The sequence below is a fragment of the Nothoprocta perdicaria genome, unplaced genomic scaffold, assembly GCF_003342845.1.
Source record: "Nothoprocta perdicaria isolate Ctin4 unplaced genomic scaffold, notPer1 scaffold_369, whole genome shotgun sequence".
NCBI classification, from domain to species: Eukaryota; Metazoa; Chordata; class Aves; order Tinamiformes; family Tinamidae; genus Nothoprocta; species Nothoprocta perdicaria.
The window spans coordinates 145,856-161,054 of NW_020455609.1; the positions used below are offsets into that span (position 1 = coordinate 145,856).

The 15,199-nt window shown below is 49.6% G+C and overlaps 2 protein-coding genes across 2 annotated transcripts in view; both read right to left on the reverse strand.

Annotated features, from left to right (window-relative positions):
* Positions 1–2,458, reverse strand: part of LOC112951731 (protein diaphanous homolog 1-like) — a 46,997-nt gene extending 44,539 nt beyond the window's left edge. Inside the window, exon 1 of the mRNA XM_026044491.1 lies at positions 2,351–2,458. Coding sequence (XP_025900276.1) covers positions 2,351–2,458 — 108 coding nt within the window. The remainder of the gene's footprint in view (positions 1–2,350) is intronic.
* Positions 2,459–2,674: 216 nt separating this feature from the next.
* Positions 2,675–15,189, reverse strand: HDAC3 (histone deacetylase 3). The gene is made up of 15 exons (XM_026044496.1): positions 15,067–15,189; positions 14,892–14,974; positions 10,183–10,325; positions 9,236–9,317; positions 8,671–8,727; positions 8,521–8,576; positions 6,327–6,460; positions 5,973–6,053; positions 5,788–5,861; positions 5,508–5,572; positions 5,094–5,183; positions 4,918–4,976; positions 4,341–4,420; positions 3,789–3,946; positions 2,675–3,510 (listed from the first exon to the last, which is right to left on the reverse strand). Exons 1-15 carry the CDS (start codon positions 15,179–15,181, stop codon positions 3,441–3,443), a joined length of 1,347 nt encoding a protein of 448 aa, XP_025900281.1. The 5' UTR covers positions 15,182–15,189; the 3' UTR covers positions 2,675–3,440.
* Between the last annotated feature and the right edge of the window lie 10 nt (positions 15,190–15,199).

Below are 15,199 nucleotides of genomic sequence, written 5' to 3' on the forward strand. Positions count from 1 at the left end.
TCCCTCACCCTTCTGGGCTGTCACCCATGGGTCACAGCAGCTCAGCTCACGCAGTGGCCCCGCACTGGGGACAGTGCGAGGTGCAGCCCTGGCCTGTGTGTTCCCAGGCCTCTCTTCACAACGATTACCTTGCGTGATTTCATTACCAGGCCAGCCTGTGTTTTATAAAGCAGCCCACACCACCGTTTGGCATGAAATACAGACTCCATAGGTGCAAAATTTCCACCTCATTTAGGAGTATATCACTGCAGTGGATTTCAGTATCTGCTCCTGCACACAGGTAGCTATTTGATAATACCAGTTAGGACACTTCTCTACATGAACTTCTGCTCTAACACTGAAGATTTTAGTATTAGAGGTTAGTGTTGCAGACGGCAATTTTAGTTTTGACAGTTTTGCTGCAGTGGGAAAATAGACCTGTGAGGAAGGGGAAAAAAAAATCCTGACTCTTTTTCCAGCTCTTTCCAAGAAAAACCATCAGTAACCCACCTAAAGACCCATTCTCTGACTGTGCAGCCTTATTTCAAAGCCCAGGAAGGGCAAGAATTGTGCAGAGGGAAAGGCTGAGGAGTGCAGGCTCCACCAGCGCTGCAGAGCACRTTGCAAGGAGGAAGATCACCCACATTTTCTCTCGTGGAAGGGCTAGAGCCTGACAAGGCCGCCAGGAGATGGTTTATTAGGGGCTAGAAAGACRTGGAAGGCAGGAGAAAGAGCAATGCAACTGAACGCCCCAAAATACAGTGCTTTTTTAGTCATTRATGCAAAAGACAAGTAGTTTTGACTAAGGCTGTGGGCTTTCTGCAGAGTTTAGTGTTTACCAGTAAGAGAGGGAGTCAGAAGGTGAGAAAAGCAAATATTGACCACTACTACCCCGCAGTGWGACCAGATGCCTGTACCTCAGCTTGGGTACAACTGATGACACCAGCAGATGAAACAAGGTGGTTGTCTGATGACATCAGACAAAGCAGGAACGGGCATAAATAATAAAATCAAACTGGGTTATTTTTCTGCTCAGCTTCAAGTCTTTGATTTTCCAAACTCTGGCCATTGCCCCAGCACTCTGAGTCTCCTGCTTTGCAGGAGACATTYGGTGGCATCTCAGCTGGAGAGCAGCAGGAATCAAACAGGGCTGGCCAAGCTGCAGGGCAAGTACACAGCAATGTTTCTACAGACTATACATCCAGTCTCCAACATGCACCTTGGCATTTAACAACCTCTATGTTTTCCTTATCTCCTCATCCTTTCCCAACTCAGTTTCTTCCAAGCTGATGCATCTTTGTCCACTGAGTCACTCTTCATACAGAAGCTGTGCTATACATTTGATCAGTCTCTGTAGCTAGTGTAATTCTATTATAAACTTTTGCAAAAGCAATGGAAAAAAAAAAACCAACATAATTGTCCGAGATAGCCCAAGTTGTTTCCTCTGGGGTTGATCAAGTAGGGTGGAAACAAGCATAGAGAATGCTGAATGCAAAGGACTATTTCCCTCGGCACACAGTAGGAGTGACCGTGAGTTACTGCCTGTTCCACTGCCGCCGAGGGAGCCGCRGGCCGCTCGTGGCCACGTTTTACCCTCCTCCCTGTCACCCCGAGGCCTTGGGTGGCGGTTGTGTAAACAGCCCAACAGAACAGGCGGAATATGGGAACAGGTCGAACACACCCGGGCGAGCAGGTGTCTCCCTCCAGTTACGGACCTGTAAATACTTCCCCAATCATTGTTTCCTCCTTCACCTCTCCTCTTTTTCCACGGCTGTTTAGTGGCCGAGGCGACAGAACCCGAGCGCAGCGTCAATGCACRCAGGCCTCTCAGGGCTTATTTGATAAGCAGCAAATGTCACCTGGCGAGGGGAAACGAAGGGAGACAGAGAGTGGCGGTGCTAGGAGCAAAGAGGAACTGTCACTAACAGGGACTTCAGGAGAGTGAGAAGGCAAAGGGCAAATTCTTTTACAGGCTACAGCTCAGAGCAACCAAGACATTTGTTATCGGAGAGGTTGGAGAAACCTGCTTTGTAGCTTCCTGCAGAGCTTTCATTAGAGCGTGAGGGACGAGCAGGGGTGCCTGGCAGCCCCCGGGGCTGCTGCTTTTGTACCAGGATTCACGGCTCGCTCCTCACTGTGCTCCGAGGCAGAAAACTGGCTGGCAAACGCGGAGGAGTTCAGCGCCCTGCATCCATCCAGTAGCCTCCATGGGCCGGGTGCCACAGGACACGGCCCTCCCATTGCGTCTTCTCCGGCCTTGACAGGAGCCCAAAAGGCAGGAGCATCAAACAGACAAACAACAGGTCGGGTAAGAAAAATACTGCCTCTTGATTTAATGTGTAAAGACGTGGGTAAACAAACAGAACGGTACGGTAAGAGGCTCCACCCCTCTCATCACCCCCACAGCAGCTCTCCCCGAACCATGACGGGTGCCCGGCGATGACTCGGAAGGAGCAGCACGGCTGGAGACCGTGGGCATGGCCATGAGAAGCCTCCCTGCTGCACTGGGGTGCGAGCAGCCAGAGGAAGCAGCTTCCCTCTCCCCGAGCAGGACCACAGCTCGCGGCCATGGATGGGAAGGAGCCCTCTGCGCTSCACGTGAACGGCACGGATCTTTTTTGAACACGCAGAAGGAGCATGTGTGAACTTGGAAAACACAGCTGGAAGCGACACGAAAGGTGCAAGCCACAATACGTACTGACCTTGGCAACCAACCCTGTGCTCCACAGGCTTTTTAGCTTCTCAAAGAATGAGGAAAACCAGGGCAGGTAGGTCCAAGTTGGCAAATGCTCCAGTACTTGTTGGTGAATGCAAAACTCAGTACGGGGACAGCGAACAAGACTACTCTCTGCACACACATCCTTCTACCCTGCTCCGGTCCCCCCCAGCCCAGAACTGGCCTCGTCCTCTCCAACGGTTCTCCGGGAGCTGGGGAGCATCAGGCGGCCAGAAAGGTTATCGGGAAGCAGCCCTCAGTGCAGGCATCGGAGGACGATGATTTGGGTACCTGAGTGGAGGGCTAGGGAAACCAGGAGGGGTCAGAGGATGCTGCTGGAGAGAGGCAGGGATTGTAGGCACGAGCGCTCCGGCTCCCACCTTTCCGGCAGAAGCCGCCCCGGAGTCGAGGGAGGCGACGGAGCCAGGGCAGAGCCGGCTCTGAAGGTAGTTGAACGGCTGCCAGCCAGAGTCTACAGTACGGACACGAGCGCTGCCTGGATGTCCATGTCCCAGAGCGGGGACGGGTGGCACCCTGGTCCACGGCAGGCAGCAAGGACCACGTTTCACTGCTCTCTGCCTCTCCAGGGAGCAGGAGCACATGGTGGGACCGATTCTGCTGCCACCACATGGGGCCAAATGTGAGGGGAGGCTGAGCCAGCCCACACGCGCCCCAGCTCGCTGGGGCGAGCACCAGTGTCCAGTGCGGGACCCCCCCGTGGTCCAGAGGCCCACATCAGAGCCCCTCAGATCTCAACGTCACTTTCTTTGTCGTTATCATGGTCACCGTCATAGAACTCGTTGGGAGCTTCAGGCCTGGGGGAGAGAGAGTGACTTGAGTGGGGAGGCCCCGTGGGGACAGGGATGAATGTCTAGGTCACACGCACGAGATCAGAAGGAGCATTTTGCCCATGCACCCCATGACACTTTGTAAGGAGACCACGTGTTTGTGCAGAATGGCTCCCTGAGCAAAACCAGAACCTCAGAAGTGACTTAGTATTTCCCTCCAGGACACAATGTTTTGCACATCACTTTACCCATCCCAGTGGGAACAGAGAGAGAATTCCGTTCCTCCAGCACACCCGAGCAGGTACCTGCTGTAGTTTTCCTCAGAGCCTCTTTCCTCTGGATCAGGTTCATCCGTGCGATCGTAGCTGAGCAAGTCGGAGGGGACATCGTGGATCTGCACGCTGGGCGCGTGGTTCAGCATCTTCAAGTTCTCAAATATCGTCTGCCTGATCTGGTCCAAGTACTACTTAGAGGAAAGAAAAAAACATGAGAATAAAAGAGAAAATCACAACAATCAGASTTGATAGTCTACACAGAGCCAAAACTATTAGCACTATTACCTGCCTGCATCATCTAAGTGGTTGCCATGAGAAATAACATTTGTGCAAGGGGCAGAGGAGGTGATAGTCGTCGTGACTCAAGCACACAGAAAACATGTTGTGAGAGAGCTCAACAACATTCCCAAAGGCAAAGGACCCTTTCTCTCAGAAGGACTTTCTGCCATCCCAGAGGGAAGGCTCTGCCTGCACTTCCTCAGCTCTCTGTCTCCGTACAAATTCCTTGCCTGGTTCCACAGGCTGCAGCATCAACAGCAGGGTTTGGGGAACACCCAGCAGGGAAAGGCTGCGAGCACCCACCTGCCTGGAGTTCTGGTTCTCAATCCTCGTGCTCACATCAGGATGAAGGGTGAAGTCGGGAGCGAAGTATTCAAAGTACTCTGTGAGGGAAGGAGGAAGGAAGTCAAAGCACAGGAGCAAGGGGACCAGCCAGGCTGCTCTGCAGGGAGAGAGGGCTCTGCTCTCTGCAGAGAGAGTCCCTCTCCCACCACCCAAGCTGTAATGACACCCTAAAAAGCACCAGGATCTACTTACAGCTCTAATTGTATGGATTATCCGAAACAAAAAAGACAATAAACGTAATGCCCAGGTCACTGAACAGGAAACGATTCAAATTATGTAACACATGACAAAAAAAGGATTTTCTTTCCTGTCCAGCAAAACCACAAGCTAGAAGCTTGGGAGCTAGAAGGGACAGAGACCGCTGTCACTTGAACCCAGATACTCCCTCTGGTCAATGTGCAACAGAAATKATAATCTTGCAGCTGGTACAACAGGAATCTTAGGTAAATAATGAAAAAACATTAAAGAAAAAAAAACACCTAAAACAAACAAAACCAACCAACAACCCACTAAAAACAAGGGATCTCCAACATACCACTGTACGGGAGCTCTTCACTAATTGCTTCCTCTACAAGGAGGGATGTTTCGTAAGTCCTGAAAACACCAAAAGAGATGGGCTCAGTCCAGAGAAAGCTACACGGTAGATGCAGGCACACGCCCCACAGCGACTGCTGCTACGGGTGACCTTCAAACAGCACGGGAGAGACTCACCAGCACCGTGCCACATTGCGGACCGTGTAGCCACCTCCTCCCAGGACCAGCAAGGGGATGTTGAAGCTCTTTACATACTCCACGCATTCCCTAGAAATTCAAGCCAGAAATATCAGGGCACTCCCAAAATCTGACATTCTGACATCACTAATCTGACATTCACACGTCAGAGACGTGGTGATTTCTCCCCTGAGCTCAGTCACCACCCTGCTGCTGTGATACACCCAGCATTCAAAATTCCCACCCAGGGATCCTGACCTCCCTGCTAGTTTAGGAACCACCGTCCTGCAGTGCCTTGCGTGAGCCCTGTCCCAAGGGAAAAAACGCTGCTGCTGGAGCACCAAGGTCAAAGCTCTGCAGGGCCCTCTGCAACCCTGCAGGGTAACGGAGGGCCCCTTCAGCTGCTCTGCTCACCCATGTCCTCGTATGCTGAGGTTAAAGCAACCCAGACGGTCACAGCCCAGAGAATCAGCACCACACTAGGGAACAGAAAAAGAGCTGATGAATTTTGGCTCCAGAGGCATCACTTTTCAGACACGTAGCAGCATCCCTACCCTACCTGATTCAAGAGAGCTACACATAACAGCTCAACTAGGATGACACTGTTCCCTGGGAACAGGGAATTGGTAGCTTAGCCCTCCAACCCAGAGCATCCAGAGGGGATGCACGTGTGCACAGAGGCCTCCTTTCCTACCTGCAGGACTATGCAGGTGGGCTGGTAGTAGTCAACCACCTGGTTGATGACAGGCTGGAAGAGATGTTTGTAACCTGTAGAGACAGAAAGACAGATTTGTCATGACTCTGTAGCTGAAGAAACCAGCAAACAACTGGGCCAAGGCTGGTGAGGGCCATCAAGGAAGGGCGAGGAGCACCACGTACTTTGGTCATCGATGCCATCTCGTAGGGGCACGTTCAGACAGTAGTAACGGCCACTCTCGGCACCGACTTCATACATGTCACCTGGCCATGGAAAGACAGCAGTCACCACAGCTCAGACTTCAGCAACATGGACAGACGAGACCCAGCGCAGGTCAAGATCTATGCTAAGCAAGCTACAATCYCCCTTTCCTACAAGGGACTACAGGACTGTTCCCTCTAGGTGCTTCTCCATGTCCTTTCTTGCATTTTTTCCCCCCTCCTTGCAGCTGCAATCTCAATTTTACACTACTACAGCAAGTCTTTCAACTGATTGGGAAAGGAGACTAGGTTCCCATTACAAAGGAAGCTACGTACCTGTTCCAGGAAAGAAATAGTTCCCATATTTGTGAAATGACACTGTCATGACACGGTCTGTCAGGTAGAAAGCCTCCTGGACACCGTCTCCGTGGTGAATATCGATATCAATATACAGAACACGYGGGTGGTATCTGCCAGAAAGAGGGGAAACAGCCTTGCACTGTCTGCTCTGCACCTGAACACATCCTTATTCACAGGTTTTACTATCSCCCGACACTCTGAAAAACCACATAGCAAATCTACACAAAAACCTTCTTACCAAAAGAACCTACCTGTCCCTCTCCACATGTATCATACAGCTTTAGATACACATGACATTCGTATATATTTGTGCCTGCACAAATGCACCCACCACTCAATTCTTTGGAGATATTAACACAGAAGGCTTTCAGATGGAGACAGAAAGACACCAGAAAACACATGATAAAGAGGATCTATTTTAACCACATTGGGGTTAGAAAGTCATTCTCAAGTAACTTGCTGGTTGATTAATCTTTAAGAACTCCRGCAAATTTTAACCGTATGTGGAAGTGAGCAGTAAGCCAGCGCAGGGGGTGAGAGCACCTATTTCCCTCCATGTGCCAGGATACTGGCAGTATTGGCAATACCATGTCCCAGTTGGCTCCGAGGAAAACAAGCCGGCTCCTGAAGAGCTGCCTTGTTCCAGCCTGGACTGGATGCAAACCCCAGGGCTGCAGAAATCAGAGCTGTCACTGCCTCAGGTAGGGAATCGGAGGCAACGCGGGGAGCTGATGCCCACAGACAGGGATGAGGGAAGCCCCGAGCACAACGCACGCCAGAAGGGACATTCAGGCAGAYGTGGGAAGAGGTGACTTGCCCTGGCCAGGCTCCTTTGGCTCAGCTCTCCCATCCAAACAGAAATTTCGGAGGAAAACCTTGCTGGCTCACAGAAACAGAGGGGGGATGAGGTGAAAGCACCACTGGCAAACGCATTAGTTTGAATAGCGAAAACTGATGTTGTCAACGCACATGTCAGTACTGGAGACATGTCCTGCCTGCCAGCTGTGGAACTGGCAGAACTTCAGCACTTTCTATAAGGAAATACAGCACCCGACCAAGCCAAAGAGCAGGGAATGGGGCACACGTGCTTAAACCCAAGGAGATTTGGAAGAGACATGAAGAGGCAGACTCAGCAAACCCAAAAGCCCTTAAGGCAACCCAGCTGACTAAGAGCAAGGAGAAAAAGGGGATGCACATGCAGTCTGAGCGCTGCAAAAGGCAGAGGGGACCTTCTAAGAGCAGAGGGACCACAGTGCCCTCAGAGCAAGGAGCAAACTCAGGGACTCGAGTATGCAACTGCCTCCTGTGGAAATGGTTCCCCAAGAAGAGAGAACAAAGGATAGAGGACACATTATAGTCTTCCTTGAGGGAAGATGAGGCTGYATTTGAAGCTTCTAGCAAGGGAGACCCTAAAAGAGGTGCCTGAAAAATGGGTGTGTGGAGATATAACAGTGAAGAGCTGGAGTATCAAGAACAAAGGAGGAAAAACTGGCATGGCGGTTGCCATGAGATGCAAGAAATCCCTGTAGGTTCCATAACTGTGACTTGTCAGCAGGCTTGCCTTCAGTCACGTAACTATTTCCTAGGATGAGCAGTGCACTTAAGAGGACAAAAATATCAGAGATTGTTCAAAGAAATTGAAGGCATTTCTGTAACTCTGATTTTCTTTCCCTTAGAAACAAAACCCAACAAGAAAAATAACTCCCCACTCTGCCTCTCTTCCRCACAGAACACATGCCCTTTGATCATCCACGTGTTGCCCAAGTTCTCCTCTTAAGCCAGTCAAGCAAATCAAGAACGTGAGAGCCATTTGTCTCCAGCGAGCCACAGCCTGCATTTACCTACAAAAGACTCACCTGGGCAAAACTGCTGGGACTCGCGAGCCCCCAAAATGACTATTTCACAGATGCATATGGAGAAACAAAATTTAACAAGTTTTCCTTATCATTAAATCATCACATAGCAAATTTGGAAGCAGATATTCTAATTCTTAAGCCCCCAGACTTATGTCTAAAGAAGAGATCGGGTTAAAGATCAAGTTTCCCGAGTTCTGAGAATTCAGAAGGGCAAAGACACCAACTGAGCACAGGAGAGAGAGAGAGAACAGACACAGGATATAAAGAAGCCACGTGCTAGCCAGGACAGTTCTGCACTTGGCCCATGTTCTTACTTAAGCAGCTCCAGGATGCCAATAACTATGTCATTAACGTAGCAAAATCCAGAGGCCTGCGAAAAAAGAAAACCAAAGAGCATTAGAACAGCATCACCACCGAGAGCGGTCCCCAAGGGGACAGAGGAGTGCTCCGATTTGTCTCATTACCTCAAACTTTTTGGCATGATGCAGCCCCCCGGCCCAGTTTATTGCAATATCACAGATCTAAGGAAGGAAAGATAGATTAGTTCAAGATGACAACACGGCACCCACCACCTTCCACACGTCTCCAACCAGCAGACACTTCAACCTGCCCAGCACTGCGGCTCCCAAAGGCCCTTCTGCCCTTCCCTGCACCTATGCAGGCCATCGTGGAGCTCCAYCTTCCTCTGCAGCCCAGCTAGCAAAGTTTGCTCCATCAGGTCCATACTGGATTAGTCCTGTACTCTGCATGTTACTACATACAACTGCAGAGAGCCTCTCCCACCAACACTGATCCCACTCCAGACAGAGCACCCAGCACGTTCAGCTCGCCCTCAGGCTTGGCTTTACGCTTACAAGACTCACAAGTGTCATCCCTCTAAAACACTGTCGATTCTCTGCTGCTTTTATAGGTAACAYAGCAGTGCTTACTCTGCTGTTGTTAAAAACCTCACCCAGGAGGTTGTCCTTAAATTAATAACCTATTAACTTCTATATAGGTTTCAAGAGACAATCACATCAGCTCGGTTACCTTGTTATTCAGCTGYGTTGCTCCCTGCAGGGAGGCCCCAGTGTAGCGAGAGCAAAATTCAAAGAGGCCTGGAAAGACCGGGCTGGAAGAGAAATAGGAGATCAAATACAGAACATGCTCCACATCTCTCCGGAATGAAGCTGGGAATGAAACTGCCACAGCAGTGAGCATGTGCAACCATCTTCCAATTCCCAGATTAAATTCTTAAAATAAGCTATACTAGTATTTTCTTGGGGGTAACACTGTTCTCCAGCTACCATGACTTCTGCCTTCACAGTACTTACACTCTTCTCCTCCAAAGAACACATAAGGACAATCTTTTTCTCTGACAACCTTCACTTTCCTGTCCTGGACAAGGCACATTCCACGCTTTACTCACCAAGGGAGCTCTTCCACACATTTCTCCCATGTTGCCAACTCCCATGAACACTAAAGACTGRAATTGAATATTCTCAACAAGAGCCCCTGTGGTTTTGTACAGCTGCATGAATACTGYCTCAGTTCTACCCGAAAATCAGGTTCTCAAAGCTGCCTACAACTGAACACGCACACATTGGCATAGCTAAAAATGACAGGCAATTATTTTAAAAAGTAGCTAGTGTGCTCAAGAATCGGAGACTCTGCAAGAACAAGAAGGGGCACAGTCTCTAGCTCAACCAGCTTACAGTCTAAAYAGCAGTTCTAGAAACATGGGCAGCAAAGAGTTAGAGAGAGCAGGGAAAAGGAGCAAGGAGCTCCAGGAATCTGACACAATCAGGAGGGATAAGAACCTCACTCTGGTTAAGAAAAGGGGTGAAAATAAAACCTAAAAATTAAATTTAAAAAAAAGAAAAAAAGAGAGAGAGAAATAGAACGCTGCACATTCTAGGAGATCTCTCCAGACATAAGCAATTTAGGATCACGTTAGCCTCTACGACCCTGTGCCCATGGAAGGCCAGGAGACTCACCAGTCATCGCCCACGTTGAAGGCATTGAGGCTTTTGGTGAATCCCTGCATGTTGTTGGGACTCACTCGCTGCAAGAAGTCGATGTAGTCCTCGGAGTGGAATCGGCACATGTCATGCTGGGAAGCCTGATACGGCTTGAAAACCTTTGGGAGAGAAAGACCAGACTGATTTCCCATCTAAAACAGCATTTGCTTTGGCTAAAAAGACACTTCAAACTAATTGCTAAACAACCTGCATGAGGTATAACCAAAAACACTCCAATACAAGGTTAGCTCCCCGACACATTCATTTAAATCCAACAAGGTGCTCCAAGAAGCCCATTTTCCTACTGATTTGTCTCTTACCCACAGAGCTCAGACTACAGTCTCYTCTTCATCAGGTAGCACTACTGCCACATGAGTCACCACTGTCCATAGAATTCCTTGATAAAGTGAAGGCTTCTGTGCCTCTGTCAGATTTGTCTCTAAGGGATTCCTAGGTTCAAGAGTTATTTACATAGAGGGGACATAAGCTTTTGAAAGTGGTCTAAAAATGGTCAGGGAGCTGGATGGATTCAAATGCGGGTTCTCATGACAACACACAGCTGCCAATTTGGCACTTGAGAGTATCTTAATATGCAGCAAGTTAAAAATTAACACTGCCTATCCAACATGGGGAAATTAAGTCTCCATTGAAAGCAGTACGGGGTAATTTTTGTGTTTCCCAGTTTGTCTTGGATGCCCTGCATGGAAAAAAAAAAAAAAAAAAGAGGTGGAATACAATAAAAGATGGAAAGTATGTGCTTGTCTCCCGAAGGAAAATATGTCAAGGCAGCGTCTATCAGCATGACTGTTTTCTAGGCTAAATATGATCCTGTAAAGACCTGCATTAGYATCAGACAGCGCCGTAAATCCAGGCAGACTGATACTCCATGAAAACTTGCATAGCTGACCAAAAGTCCATAATCTGGGAGCAGCACAAACACATTGCATTGAGAAGATGGCAGATTTTATTCTTAAGCCTCATTTATTCCATCATTTTTAAAGAAAAAAAACGTCTAGACATTTTGCAAAGCAAAAATGGAAGTCAAATGTTTGGAAGTTCACGTGCTGCCCACCAGATAAGCCATGCAGGTTTCCCTGAGGAAAGGTATGGGGGCTCCTCTACTTTCCTCAATCTCCTTCCGTGCATGCAAGTCAGTCATGCAGGTTTTCCAAGRAGCATCCTCTCCTGCAGGATTCTGGATGACCAAAAACTTCTCCTCAGCAAAACCTACTGCCCAGGAGGATTCTGGAGAGACACATCCCCTTGGGGTCCGGAGGGTTGATTAAATCAAACAAGACCAAAAGCAACATGAAAAAATCCTTGTGGAGGAGAAATACGTCTCACGGGGCATTAAGAGGCTCTCTAGGATAATTAGAGSTAGTGACAGGGGATCCAAAACAGAAAGAAAAGAGAAAAAAAAACATCAAGTCTACACTGCTAGGAGAAGGGGAAACCTGCCTCCTTCCACCTTTTCCCCCTTTGTGCTGCTCCCGGCCACACAGCCCCGCGCAGGCTCCGGCAGGTCACTCAGGCTGCCTCATACTGCAAACTCAGCAGGTTTTTCTCTGGTTTTGCCAAGCTGTGGAGTTGCATCAGCTCGGAGCAGCTTCCAGGTATCGGCTTCCAGCTGAGCCGACAGCCTCCAGCCACAGCCCGGGGGAGGCAGGGGGAACACGACGCGGAACAGTGGAGCAGGGCAGCACATCCCACCCTCTCGGCAACACGGAGCCTTAAGGAGGGGCACAGCCACAGCCACAAATAAGCTGGGAAAATATCTCAAAAGAAGAAAAACAGCTTCTTTCACCTGGGCAGAACAGCGGGCTTCTCTATGGAAAAGGCAGAAAGGGCACATACGGAATGATGTAACCACACCATAAAGCCACTCAGCCCTTTTATGGTCACCACCAAAATAAACCCTCGGCTTTATTTGCTTGTAACCTTGCCAGTCACTGACTGCTCAAGATGAAGTTTCCTGTGTGGTTTTCTGCCTCATGATGCTATTTTATGGAAAATGTAACTAAAACAAAATAAAAAAATACCCCAAACTCAGCTAGCTTCAAGGCTAAAAATAGGGCAAAGCGTATAGCTCTGCCTACTGCCTCAGTTAGCCATGGATTTGACATTTACAAGCGTCACRTCAGAATATGACTTTTGCTGTTTCTGCAAGAAAAAAAAATCCTAATCTTGGGAAGTTAGTCATAGAAATTCACATATTTACAGTAAAAATCTGGAAGCTAAACTCTCCGGAGGCTGCGTGAGCCTCAAGTATCCGCAGACAGATCCCCACTGCGATTGCTACAGGGGGTAACACCAAGACGTCAGTGAGAGGGTAACTTTTTCTTCGAGGTCTCAATAGTTTCAGCTTTCATTAAAAAGTAGAGAGGAGACAAAGAAAAGAGTCAGGAAACATGGAGGAAAAAAAAGCCTTGGAGCCTGGAATTTTTATTAACATCAGGAAAAGGCACCAGCTTCCCAATCCTGCCTTATTTCTCCTGCCAAGAGGCACACAGAAACCAGCCSCTCCTGAGGCTGGTCCCTACAGGTGGTGAATATTTGGCTGCTGTGGGTTACTCCACCTGCACAAGCTCATACGGTAACGGATGAAAGATCAAAGGATTTGACTCTAGCAAACACCAAGGTACAAGAATTAGTTCCATAAAGGAACTTTTTATAACGTTTAAGTAGGCCAATTTTTTTATATTTCATCAAGCAACGATTTTGCCGGTGCCTCTTAGCAGAGCAGTGCAATTTCTTTGAGAATTTGCCCTTGTGCTCTGGTTTTAGGACATCTTGCTAACCTCTATGTTCAACCCCCCCGTGTCTCTCCCCTCACAAGGGGATCACTAGCCAAAGAGCTGGACCRTGAGCCCATGGCAGAAGCCAGGCAGGCAACTGGACAGCACAAGAAATAATGACAAAATAGCTCGAGACAGTGGTACAAAGCAAAGGGAGAAGCTACATCTCAACTTGCCCACTTATTTCSATTTGGCTGCTGAACCTTTGCCCTAAAAAAGGCAGAAAAACAAGATTTTTGCTTCTTGTCCTCCCCAGGAACTGGAGAGGATGCTGTGAATAGGATTCAAGATATGCCAGAACTAGCACCACCGGTCTGGTCCTGTTCTCTAGTGCTCACAGCGATAAAATTCTGATCCCAGTGTTGCCTAAACTTCAAGTGCTTGAAAGGTGCCCTTTAAGCAGGGTCTTTTCCTGATATTACGACAACTAAACACCGGTCACGTTTCTCATCAGTAAGACTGGTTATAGTTTTGCCCGATTTAATGCCAAGGATGAGGGAACATGAGRACTGGAAAACCTCTGGAAAAGAGCCTGGTCTAGCTGGGAAGTGGCCGACAGCAGCACATTTCTGTCTAACAGCTTTGTACAACCACTGTGTTTTTACAACAGCTCCTGATTTATCCCCAAGAGGCTGCAAATGTGCCAACACATCACGGAGATGGGCGGGCGATGCTGTCGCCTCTAGAACTTGCCTCTAAAAGGAGCGAGTCCCCAGTGGGCGAGTCCCTGCGTCTGCCACGGTCGATTTTAAGAGCACGAGCATCAGTGTAACTTCCCAGGACATCGAGTTCAGGCACGTGAATAACAGGGAATAATGATTCCCTGCTTTGGGAAGTGCTTTACTTATTTATATAACCATAACCAAATTGTTTATGTACAAATACATAGGCGTGTATAGGATTATATATATGTCAAGTGTAACGTTTACATGCCAAGACATGTAATTATATACTGACATCTATACACACACRTGTATTTACGTACATGAGAAGCGCAGCGCCTGGAGCTGCAGGATACAGATCAACATTTAGGACAACATTCTGGCTCACGGCCTTTCCCCAGGCACATCAAATACACTCTGGGCTGCAGGAGACAATAGCTAGCAGCTAAACCCGGCCTCCGAAGCAGCTATCGTGACCTGGGAGCGGGCCAGGCAGCACAGGGATTACGTTGTTCAGTGGTCTGAAACCATCCAGGGGCAATCTCTCCGCAGGGAAAGCCAGGACGAGCTAGGGAGACAAAAACAAGGTGCCTCAAAATACTCAGCACACRGGGGTGGCCTATTCTGCACCTCAAAATAGGGAAGAAAACATCTCAAGGAGGGAGATGCATGAGTTTTAGCACTCCTCCTTGATCCTGTAGCRGGGAAAAGGGAGCTACCTATCCCAAACTGTTGGGATAGGGAAAACAAACAAACAAACCAAAGGAAACCTGCCCCAAACATGCCATGGGAATGGACACCAAACAAATAAGGATTCCGTGGAAAGGCACCTGGTTGCAGCCCGTCTGCACCAAACTTACTTCAACTCACATTTCTAACGTGATTTGCAAAACAGGTTCTCGAGAAATAAAGAGAATCAATTTTGCTTTGGGATGATCCGTACGTGCTAATCCTATTTTAACAGGTCAAGTTAGAGCCCAGGAAAGGAAAACCGTCCCCACGGGAATGGCAGGAAAGTGGTGAACGAGCCCGTGGGGCGGCTGGGCCTGGAGCACCAGGCGGGACAAGCGCTCGGTGGGGACGAGGCCCGCGCCCGGGGGTGAACCGGCTCGTTGCCACAAGCGCCAGAGCCCGACGTGTCTCCGGCTACGGTACCGGGAGCAGGGCACGGTGCCCAGGGCCAGCACCGAGCGCCCCCCGCGCCGCCCGGCCCGCCGGCGCCGCTTACGATCATCTTCTTGTAGAGGCCGTAGTGCAGCACGAGGCTGTGCGTGAGCGCCAGGCGGTGCGGCTTCATGGGGTGCCCCGCTCCTGCAAGGCAAAGGCGGTCAGCGAGGCGGGCGGGCATGGCCCCGGCCCCGGCCCCGGCGCGGGCCGCGCCGCCGCCCCCGCGCCCCTCTCACCGTAGTGGAAGTTCCCCACGTCCGGGTCGTAGAAATAGGCCACGGTTTTCGACATGGCGGACGGGCCGCCGCCACCGCCGCCGCGCGCGCGCGCGTGCGTCACCAGCGACGTCATCGCGCCGCGACCGCCTGC